Here is a 12,337-nt window from a genome sequence, read left to right as displayed (position 1 = left end):
AGAAGACTGAAAGACCCTGCGGCCCTCCAGGAGCTGAGTTTGACATCCCTGAACTGCGGCTAGTTTAGTCGATCAATTCCCCTAGCGCATGTGTTTGGACTGTGGGGGAAACCGGAGCACCCGGAGGAAACCCACACCAACACCGGGAGAACATGCAAACTCCACACAGAAACACCAACTGACCCAGCCGGGACTCGAACCAGAGACCTTCTGTAGTTGTCTGCTATGGATGTCAATGGTTACAGGTTTCCAACATTCTTCAAAACATCTTCTTTTGCGCTCACCAGGCTTAACTGGCATGACTAAATGAAGAGTAAATGTGGGTGAAGCGTGCCTTTACACGCAGGCTTTAGTGGTGGCGGTTTGACATGGGATGTTTATATGTGTGTGTTGAGCAGATGGAGATGAGATTAACGCCCGCAGTGCCTTTTAAACAGCTCAGTGTGTAGAGGTGAATGAATGTGCAGAACACTGAGCGTATAGATGATGGCAGATGTACAGAAGATCTCCTCACAGCAGTGGTTTAGTAGCACGTCATTATTATTGTTATTATATTTAAAGACTATCACAATATTCCTGTCTGTCTGTACCTGTGTGTGTGTTAACACTTGTTACATTTTCATTACAATCTGGATCTTGTTATTTAATAAAAACTAATTATTGATTATCCTCATTTAAGTAATTAACGTCCCTTTACAACAAAAAAGAAAGCCTAGATTATTTCCGTGGCCTTTAAAACTCGATCATTGACCAAAATGGAATCAAATAATTCAATTGGCATGCAGAAAAGCTTGACTAGCGCTGTTTAACAATCGCCACTAAATGCATACGAAATCAAAATTTACATTAAGTTATTTGTGTGTGTGTTTATATTTATGTATATGCAGTATATAACTGCACACAAACATATATACATGTCATGTGAAGAAATGAGGAGACCCTCTAACTGAGGAAAAGTAGGACACCCTGCCCCTCAACAGCTAGTGTCGCCCCCTTTGGCTAAAATTCTTGTAGCCATCTGACCATCTCCGACGTCGCTGTGAGGAAAGTGTAGCCCGCTCTTCTCTGCAGAATTCTTGCAGCTGTGAGATGTTTGAGGAGTGTTTAGTATGTACAGCTCATTTCAAGTCACCCCACAGCATCTCAATAGGATAAAGGTCTGGGCTTTGACTTGGCCATTGCTCAGTTTTCAGCCAGTCCTTGGTTGATTTACTGCTATGCTTTAGGTCATTGTCGTGTTTCGGACAGATGGTCTCAGATGTTCCTCAAGCACTCTCTGATGCACTGCAGAATTCATGGTGGATTCTGTGATGGTGATCCGAGCAGATCCTTCTGCAGCAATGCATCCCCAAACCAAGACACTCCCAGCTCTGTGTTCACAGTTGGTGTGAGGCTCTTTTCCTGCAGTGCTGTCTTTAGTTCACGCCAAACATGTCTTCTGTTCTGTTCTGTTGTCCAAATGATTCAATTTGGGACGTATCCGTCCATGATTCCAGAAGTCCTGCTCTTTGTCAGTATTCTCTCTGGCAAACTTCAGTCTGGCCTTGATGAGTTTCTCAGAGAGCAGAGGTTTCCTCCTTGCACACCTCTCATGTGAGTTAACCTTGTGCCGTGTCTTTCTGACTAGAGGCATGCGCTGTCACATCAACAGTAGCCAGAGCCTGCTGCAGGTCCTGTGGAGACATGTAAGGGTTTTTGGAGACCTCTCCTAGTGTCTCATGGTCTGCTAAACTTGCTGGGATGACCGGATCTGGACATGTTGGCGGTTGTTCTGAAAGCCGTCCGCTTGGAGATTATTTGCCGGACAGTGGATCTCTTCTGAGATCTTTCTAAGTCCTTTACCAGACTCATAGGCTGCTACAACTTTCTTTCTGAAGGCCTCAGACAGCTCTTTTGTAATGTAATGTGTATTTCTATAGCGTGCATATTGTGTATACAGCCAAAGCGCTTCACAATCATGAGGGGGTCTCTCCACACCACCACCAGTGTGCAGCTCCACCTGGATGATGCTCCAGCAGCCACAGGACAACACCACCAGTGCTTCACCACACACCAGCTATAGGTGGAGGGGAGAGACGGTGATAGAGCCAAATCAGTGGATGTGGATGATTGGGAGGAATTTGGCCTGGACCAAAATACACCCCTACTCTTTCCCAGAAGTGCCATGGGATTAATGAGCACAGAGAGTCAGGAGCTCAGTTTAACATCTCATCTGAAAGACGGCGCTCACTGACAGTATAGAGTCCCCTTCACTATACTGGAGCATTAGGACTCACACAGACCGCAGATTGAGCGCCCCCTGCAGGCCTCACTAACACCACTGCCAGCAGCAGCCTAGTGTTCCCGTGGTCTCCCATCCAGACACTGACCAGGCTCAGCCCTGCTCAGCTTCAGTGAGTAACCAGTCTTGGGCTGCAGGGTGATACGGCTGAGGCTGGCGATGATGCTCACTCTCACTTCAACAGTCAGGAGCACACCAACATAAACGTCAGAGGTTTAGAAAAGGCAAGCCTCATTCAAATCAGTGAGTAATGATTCCCTGATAGCGTGCACCTGTTGTGCTACACCTGTCTGATCTCAGCCGTTTTCAGTGTGAATAAATGTGAGCTCAGTTAGAATGTGCATTCGTGCAGGATTACATCTGACATTTAAATAACAGGCTTTTCTTTTCAGTTTTCATTTAGCTACGTGACCTTAATCTTTCTGCATTATTAGTTCAGATATTAAAAACCTTACAAAATACCCAGGCTTTCATAGGGTGTCCTCATATTTTCACATGACTGTACATATAGACCATTTCAATGTGGTCATGTCATCGGCCCATGAACATTTCCTGCTTGTTATCAAACTATTTCATAACTGTAATGAGGCGATTCAATCATAACTCAATGTTAAAACAGCGATCATAACATTATTAATCAATATTTGGCTCTTTTTGGATTCTGGAAAGCTATAATCATTAAAAATGCCAAACAGGAAATGCATTGGGGCCATTGTTTTTGTTTACATCCCTCAAAATGATCTATAAATACATATTTAAATATTTACACAATATTTATACATCATTTTAGGATGTATATAAATACATTATACACAACATTTGCTATGCATGTACATGGATGTGTGTGTATGTATGATACACATATCACACACAAGATTTCTATTAGTCGCGACTAATCATTAAACAGCTCTAAACCTGAACAAATTATTGGTACTTTTTATTTCATGATTTTAATTAACGATTAATTATTATAACAATTTACCCATTAAAAAGCAGAAACAAGCAGAAGTTCAACATTTAATGAGGCCCTGCAGAGACACGCAATCACAACGCATGCACAACTAAATATGTAAATCTATTTCTTTTGTATTTAATGTACAGTATGCGTGTGTTTTCATACATACAGTTGAAGTTACAATATTATTAGCCTCTTTAAGCTATATTTATTGTTTTCAATAGTCTACAGAACAAACCATCATTATACAATAACTTGCCTAATTACCCTAACCTGCCTAGTTACCCTAATTACCCTAGTTAAGCCTTTAAATGTCACTTTAAGCTGTATAGAAGTGTCTTGAAGAATATCTAGTCTAATATTATTTACTGTCATCATGACAAAGAGAAAATAAATCAGTTATTAGAGATGAGTTATTAACACTATTATGATGAGATGTGTTGGAGAAATCTGCTCTGTTAAACAGAAATTGAGGAGAATTATAAACGGGGGGCTAATAATTCTGACTTCAACTGTGTATACAAGTACAAACTTTCCCCATATATACTATATACATGTTTGACAGCGCTAGTGAATATATATATATATTATGAAGAATCTCTGTCGGGTCTCACTAAATACCTTTTATTTATATAATATATAGGTCAAGGATTGCAGATGTGTGGATCTGATGATCTCTGTCAGCATCAGCACTAGTTATTGATGTCTACGTAGTGCTGATACAGTTTCTGTGCATTTGTTCTGTCTATCCGTTACAAATATCATATACACAAGTTAAATCTGACAATATTTGTTAGTGTGTTAGCAAGGGAACGTGTGTGTGTGTGTGTGTGTGTGTGTGTGTGTGTTTGCACTCTGTCTGCCTTTACATGTACAGATTTATTATGAGTCTTCTTCAGTGTTTGTATATAGCCCAGTCTGTTTTCTGCAATAATTCAGTGTTTTTATGTAACTGCGTAACCTGTGTGTACAAATATGTGACCCTGGACCATAAAACCAGTAATGACTGGCCTTTAGATTTAAAGATCAGCCAAATGCAGAACAAATAAGCTTTTTATTGATGGCTGAGATGCAACTATAAATCTGCAATCTGAGGATCAAAAAAGTCTGAAGTTCTGAGTAAATCAGTCTAAATCAAGTGCCTAATGCACATTACCAATCACAATGTACAGCAGGAAAACAAAGGAGTATATTTACTAAATACCCTGCTGGAAAACCATCTGAATATTGGGATGATTTTTTGGTATAAATGAAACGTTCAGAACTTTGAGCTCTACAGTTTATATTTGACTCCAGCTAGTTTTCTGCTCCAGGCTCACACACATATGGAAATACATGTTTTTCTACTGCTTCAGCTGTAATAAAAGCAAAAACACAAGCCTGCTGTACGTCACAGTTTTAAATGTCTCCAATATTTATTTATTTGGCAAAATGAACCATTGAACAAAAGTATGCTTTAAATATAAAAAAGGTTTTAAAAGAATTCCAACAAACATGAGAAAAAAATCTGTCAAAGCCCTTCAACGCTCGGGCTGCGTATTTACATGTACATAAGTCTGCATGCAGAGTATTGCATCACAACAGAAAGAAGAGAACGCTCCAGCAATGCTCCGTCAACGCTTGATCAACGCTCCTGCATTATTCCTTCAACACTCCTGCAATGCTCCAGAATCGCTGCTGCAACTCTCCAACAATGCTCCATCAACGCTTCAAAATGTTCCAGAAACCCTCCTGCAAAGCTCCAGCAACATTACATTTCAACAACATCCTGAAACACTCCAGCAAAAACTCTAGAAACATTTCAGCAACATTCCGGCAACGCTTCTATTTTACAGAAACGCTCCAGAAACATTCTTGAAACGCTCCAGAAACATTTCAGCAACATTCCAGCAATGCTTCTAATATGTTCCAGAAATGCTCCAGAAACATTCCTGAAATGCTCCAAAAACGTTTTAGCAACTTCCAGCAACGCTTCTAAAATGTTCCAGAAACATTCCTGAAACGTTTCAACAACATTTCTGAAATGCTCCAAAAACATTTTAGCAACATTCCAGCACCGCTTCTAAAACGTTCCAAAACATTCCGGAAACGCTCCAGCAAAAACTCCAATAACATTTCAGCAACAGTTCTAATGTTCCAGAAACGCTCCAGAAATGTTCTTGAAACCCTCCAGAAACGTTTCAGCAACATTCCAGCAATGCTCCAGCAAACACTCCAGAAAAGTTTTAGTAACATTCCAGCTACGTTACTAAAATGTTCCAGAAAAGCTCCCGTAACATTCCTGAAATGCTCCGCAACATTCCAGAACCATTCCTGAAACGCTCCAGAAATGTTCCAGCAACATTCCAGAAATGCTTCTAAACTGTTCCAGAAACGCTCCAGAAATATTCCTAAAATGCTTCAGCAAACACTCCAGAAACGTTCCAGCAATGCTCCTTAAATGTTCCTGAAATGCTCCTGCAATGCTCCCACAACGCTGCAGAGCTAGCTGAGCTCCAGGTTGGTGACCTTGTTGAGGATGTGTGATCTGCGCGGGACACTCTCCAGGTCAAACATGCTCTCGTAGATGGTGGGGCAGATCTTCCAGCGGTTGTTCCTGTAGATGCCCAGATATGTGTAGACGTCGGGCTTGTAGTAGAGCACACACTTGACCCCGGCGGCCCGTATGGCAGAGTCCAGACGCACCACCTGCTCCTCATCCGTGAAGTTCTGGTTGTAGACGCAGATGACATGTCTGGAGTTGGAGCGAGGGTCCCGCGGGCTCACCTTAGCGGACCAGATCTTCCCGTCCAGCACTGTGGCTCGGGCAATGCTCTCCCAGGCTCGGTCCACCTGCAGGAGGGATGGAGAGACAACTCAAACGGGTGATTCACTAAATAATCAAAGCATTCCTACCAGCATGTGCTAGAGACCCCTGCTGGTCAGAATTAAAGTGTTTTGGAACGGTAACGAAGCCTCATTTACTGACATCTTTCTACTTTGCCAATTTGATACTCGCTCCGAAACCACTGGACACGTCTACACACAAGATGGGTAGTGGTCTCGTCAGTGTCTGTACCTTGAAGCCGGTGTCGAGGTGCATGAGCCACTTGCCATCCAGCACGCTGTGGTTGAGCGCCAGCTCGCGGATGTTCTGGAAGGAGACAGAGCGTCCGCTGGTCAGGAGCGTCTCCCAGCTGTCCTGCAGGCCCTCCACGTCCCCGCTCTGCTCACTGTAGTCCGGGCCCCGCACTGCGATCCAGCCCACGGGCCCCGCACCAGCCTCCCCGTCCCCGTAACGACTGACGCTGGAGGGCCGATGGGACTGGAGCCAGCTGCTGAACTCGGCACGCGGCGTCTTACGAGCGTCGAAGGTGATCCAGGGGTCCAGATCTGCAGCCAGAGACTCCGCTGCATAATCCTCTGCTGAGAAACACTCGGAGAGCTCAGACGGAGACGCTGGAGACTCATCCGCCGCCATCACCACCTGCACAACACATACACACACATATCAGATATATACACACACTCTCTGAAAAACAGAGAGCTCAGACCGGGACACTGGAGACTAATTCGCCACCATCACCTGCACAACACACACACATTAGATACATACACACACACACACACACAAACACACCCAGAGCAGTGGGCGGCCATTGGAGCAGTTGGGGGGTGGTATTGAGGGTGGTGAACTCACACCGCAGACCTGGCCGGATGCAGGACTCGATCCTGGAACCTTCCCATCACAAGTCCAACTCTCTAAGAATTAGGCCACAGCTGCCACAACACATCAGATACACTCTCACACACACAATCAGGGGTGTGAAACTTCGTGGAGAGCCGCAGCTCTGCAGAGTTTAGTTCCAGCCCTGCTTCAACACACACCTGAAGGACTCAATCAGTTTGATCAGGTGTGTTAAATTAGGCCTGGAACTAAACTGTGCAGAGTTCGACACCTGTGTATAAGATACATACTAGGGCTGCGTCTGAAATCGCATACTTCCATACTATATAGTACACTAAAAACAGTATGCGAGTGGAGTAGTATGTCTGATTTAACAGAATTTGAAAAACAGTGCGCAAGAAGTACCCGGATGACCGACTATTCAATTCACCTTCATTTCTTTTTTGTAATTGTGTTTTTAGGGGGTTTCACCTTTACTGATAGGACAGTGGAGATTAGAGACAGGAAAGTCTGGGGAGCAGAGATAGGAGAAGGATCATCAAAGGACCTCGAGCCGGGAATCGAACTCGGGTCACCGCGAGCACCTCAGTGCTATGTGTTGACGCACTAACCAATAGGCTGTTGGCGCCGACACCTTTATTTCTATAGCGCTTTTACAATGGAGATTGTGTCAAAGCCGCTTCACATAGAAGTTCTAGTAAAGTCCAGATCTCAAAGTTGAAGTTCAGTTCAGTGTGAACTACTACCTCCGGTGAGATTCTGAAGTGCACATCCGATGCATGCTACGCTATCTTACTATGCCCCACGAGAGAATTCATCAATGGGAGTGAAGTGATGCAACTCGCACAGGTAGATGATAATAATTTTTATTTATATGGCGTCTTTCCAGAGCTCAAGGACACTTTACAAGGAATGCGACTAAAAGAGATGCTACAGTCGGCGCCAATAGCCTAGTGGTTAAGTGCGCCTAGTGGTTGGTGCTTACGGCGACTTGAGTTTGATTCCCGGCTCGATGTCCTTTGCCGACCCTTCCCCTCTCTCTGCTCCCAATACTTTCCTGTCTGAACCTCTACTGTCCTATAATTAAAAAGAGATGGTACAAGCAGACACAAAGATACAGGAAGTCATTTTTAATGAACTGGAAATCCAAAAACAAGACCTGAGAGACTAATAAGCAGAGTGCAGGTGGATCAGGTAAAGTGGTCCGTTTGGCAGGTCAGAAGGGAAGCATTCAGAAAATAAATTAGTTTTAAGGAAAGGTTTGAAATCAGAGATATTATTAGCAGAACGGAGTGAGCGTGGTAGAGTGTTCCAGAGTTTGGGTTCAATAACACTAAATGAACTGCCCCCTACTGAAGAGAGGCGGTACCGAGGGACAACGAGCAGGCCGGAGTCAGAGGAGCGTAATGAGCGAGTAGGGGTGTAGGAAAGTCTTGCTAAGATAAGAGGGAGCTAGGCTATTTAGGGATCTAAATGAAAGGAGAATTTTGAATTTACTGCGGTACACAACTGGGAGCCAATGAAGGTCGTACAAGATTGGGGTTATAAGAGCAGAACGTTTGGTATGAGTGAGTATTCTAGCCGCAGAGTTTTGAATATACTAGATCATGTGATGATGACAAAATGGCGGATGTAGTACGTCTGAGTTCTATTCATACTGTACAGAACGTACTTTTCTAAGAGCCGAGTAGTATGTTTAGATTCAAATGCAGTACCTACTGAGAAGTAGATTTTGAACACAGCCTACATATACATATATATATATATATATATAGACACACACACATGTGTTATATTTCCTTATATAGATGTCACATCAGATACACACACATTAGACATAGGCATGGGACGATAACCGGTTTACCACGGTTTGGAAAAGTGAAGGTTTTATAACTGCTAAAATGTTCTGTTATACCATTCCCAAGGTATATGAAAGGTTTTTAAATGTATTTTTTATTTCCCACCTGAAAAAAACAGCTTAAACCTGCCTAGGCTGGTTGAGTGGTTTTAGCTGGTCAACCAGGCTGCTTTTAGAGGGGTTTTGGCCATTTCCAGCCTGGTCTTAGCTGGTCAGGATGGGAGATAACCAGCTAAAACTAGCTTGACCAACCTAGCCAGGCTGGGAGCCCAGCCAAAACCAGCTAAGACCAGGCTGGAAATGGCTGGAAATCAGCCTGGAAGTGGCCAAACCCCCTCTAAAACCAGGGTGGTGTACCAGCTAAAACTAGCCAAACAGCTTAGGCTGGTTTAAGCAGTTTTTTTCAGTAGGGGTGTTGTAAAGAAATCTTTTTGAAACTAATAAAGAGAGCAGAAATCAATGATTTATTTGACCTGTTTAGCCTGACATGTTCACTGCTCCAAAATATTAGAAATGTTTCTTAAAATAAATTCAACTGTGTTCAGTGGGGAAAAGTTTATTTATTTTACCCAGACATCTAAAACGAACTTTTAAATCTTTATTTTAGAGCATTAATCACAACACCTCTTTCATTTTAAAGCAGTCATCACAACACCGTCAAACCGTGGGATTTTAATCCAAGATTATCATATCGTCAGAAACGTATACCAGCCCATGCCTCATTAAACACACACACATTTTAGACAGAAACAAAAAAACGCATCACATGCACATCTGAAAACCATAATTAACTCATCAAAATATAAACGTCATCACATAAATCAGTAATAAAAATATCTCTATGAATATTAATGCACTAACAACACCCTTAATCTTCATCTCTCTGAGTCCATCATGGCTGTTCAGCTGTTTAAATCAGTGAGAATTACACAATTTAATAATAAACACCACATTAATTAAACAGAATCACAGCAAACACAAAAGCAGAACAGTTCACATTATATGGGTCAAAACATCAAACATCTCAAAGGACATTTCATACAGTTAATCAACATTAATATCTGACTTAAGCATGTTTACTCTTAATTAATAATCATATTTAGTGGATAAACTTAATTATTCTGTATGTAATTAGATATATTAGTGTAATAAAGCACATTTACTCTGCTTTACTGAATGTGTTTACAGTATTTAACACGAGTACATTGTATAAAAGTAACTATAATTACATTTATATAGTATAAACCTGTTCTAGAACTGTAATTGACTATAGATATCCTTTATTAATCTATAATAGCTCACTTTATCAGTCATTTATTCAGTCATTAATACTCTATTAAACCTGAAACTCTGTTGTTTATTTATCTGTAGTGTTTCTACGCTCACACACACTCACTCCTCGTGCTAATAAACACATTAGCTGTTGTGTGTGTGTGTGGCAGTGTTTATATTCCCACATTTATCGCGATTGCTGTGCTCCTCCCGCTGTTATTGGTGTGTTTAAGGCGCATCTGTTACCTCTAAACCCCCGTATCGTCGCCCTAATCTGCGCGTGGCTGTATTAACCCCATTAAAAGTGTAAAGTTCTCACTTTGTCGTGTGTTTTTCACGCAAAACTCTGCTGAGTCACTGCGGCTCTCGCCCGCTTTCCGCATCAACACTTCCGCTTCCTCCTCCGGCTGCTTCCGTGTGCTGCGCGCGCTTCCGCCATCTGTAGATGGTATACAGCTGTGTATACTCGCATCAGTATAACATGTTTATTGAACAATAATTAATATTTTTACATTACTATGAGAGCTTGTGTTTAGGGTTAATAAAATACAATGAATGGGTAAAATAATACACAATATAGATAAAACTCTCTAACTTCCGTCCGCAGCTGTATCCCTTCTAGTAACAACCGGAGAATTGGAGAATTGTCGAAAGCTGACGGAAATTATTAATGTTATTTATCTAATTACCTATTAAATTGTAGTTTATTAACGTCTACCACCTACCCTAACCCTCACAGTAATGTAAAAACAGCAATGTACGATATTTATTTTTTAAATAATATAAATAATTAATATCTTCCGATGCTGAATGAACAAAAGACGCATTAGCATATGAATTAAGTTTAAGAAGGTGTAATAATTATATGAATTTGATTCACTTAATATTAAATTGTACCCTATTATGAAAAGTAGGCTAATATAGCATGTTAGCTTGAATGAAAACATTTCTTTTTAAAGGCGAAATTAGTGTATGCTATCTTGCTAGCTCACGTTGTTATGCTTAAGGTGAATAATTCGTGAAAGTTTATTCACTGAAAATAGTTATTTGTCATGGTATTCTTCAAGTGTAAAGTCTGAGCATTCGCTAACTAGCGCGTTCAGAGTGTTGACGTCAACGTAATTCCCGAATTTGATTGAAGATTATCAAGATATTTCCATACACAGGCTCATTTGTATGGGCTTTTATATACAAACACAAGTTTCAGAAGATAATAAGCAGATAATATGGAATAATAACAAATAATAAGTTAATTTTACTCATTTAAAAAGTGTTTTGAACTCAGTGTTGAAAGTAAATACCTCATCACTTCAACTTAAATGGAGTAAGTTCACAGTACTCGTATAGATTAGTTTTGTAGCAGTCGGTTTCCTCAAACGATTTGATTTGCCTTAAACTTATTGAGTTTTACAGTACTCAGTTAGTTTGAGTTCTCTTCATTTATTGCCTTTTACTGTGCTAAAATTGCTTCATTTGCTCAAATGGATTAAGTTCACAGTACTCATTAGGATTAGTTGTTCAACTTAAATGGTTTGTTGGAATCGGTTTCGTCAAATAGTTTGAGTTACCTTAACTTTTTGGGTTTTACAGTGTATGCTAATGGCCTCACAGCTGCTAAATGATGAACGATATTTACTTTCTTATACTGAATGTTTAGAGAAGTTGAGTTTTCTAAACAATCTAAACAACTAATATTTAAAAAAGAGATCTTATTTGATGGTAAAGATGTGATTATGCAGCTCTCCGAGGTTTGATTCGTTGTCCTGCAACATTTCAGTATGGGATAATCACTTTAAGAATATCACTTAGAAAATAATTTGGACTTAATAATAATAATAACAATATTGTGTCTTCACTCATTCACTTTCCTTCGGCTTAGTCCCTTTATTCATCAGGGGTGGCCACAGCGGAAAGAACAGCCAACTATTCCACCATATGTTTTACACACCAGATGTCCTTCCAGCTGCAACCTAGTACTGGGAAACACCCATACACACTTATTCACACACACACACACTCATACACTACGGTCAATTTAGTTCATCAGTTCCCCTATAGCGCATGTGTTTGGACTGTGGGGGAAACCGAAGCACCCGGAGGAAACCCACGCCAACACGGGGAGAACATGCAAACTCCACACAGAAACACCAACTGACCCAGCTGAGACTCAAACCAGAGACCTTCTTGCTGTGACGCGCATGTAAAACTAACCTGTAATAAAATTAAGATATGCTCTGGTTTCCCCCACAGTCCAAACACATGCGCTATAGGGGAATTGATCAACTAAACTGGCCGTTGTGTGTG

At 41.3% G+C, this 12,337-nt stretch overlaps 1 protein-coding gene across 2 annotated transcripts; it reads right to left on the bottom strand.

The window, feature by feature from the left end:
• Positions 1-4,648: 4,648 nt before the first annotated feature.
• c7h11orf68 (chromosome 7 C11orf68 homolog) lies at positions 4,649-10,459 on the bottom strand. 2 transcript variants are annotated; one of them, XM_056460839.1, is made up of 3 exons: positions 10,353-10,459; positions 6,295-6,702; positions 4,649-6,068 (listed from the first exon to the last, which is right to left on the bottom strand). In XM_056460839.1, the coding sequence occupies exons 2-3, from the start codon at positions 6,694-6,696 to the stop codon at positions 5,721-5,723; spliced, it is 750 nt and encodes a 249-aa protein (XP_056316814.1). In that variant the 5' UTR covers positions 6,697-6,702; positions 10,353-10,459; the 3' UTR covers positions 4,649-5,720. The 2 variants fall into 2 exon arrangements, with proteins under 2 accessions (XP_056316814.1, XP_056316815.1); XM_056460840.1 differs by lacking the exon at positions 10,353-10,459 and adding an exon at positions 6,856-7,818.
• Between the last annotated feature and the right edge of the window lie 1,878 nt (positions 10,460-12,337).

This window comes from Danio aesculapii, chromosome 7 (assembly GCF_903798145.1).
Source record: "Danio aesculapii chromosome 7, fDanAes4.1, whole genome shotgun sequence".
Taxonomy (NCBI): Eukaryota; Metazoa; Chordata; class Actinopteri; order Cypriniformes; family Danionidae; genus Danio; species Danio aesculapii.
Note: the sequence above shows the minus strand (reverse complement) of the source record. Positions and strands in the feature narration are given on the sequence as shown.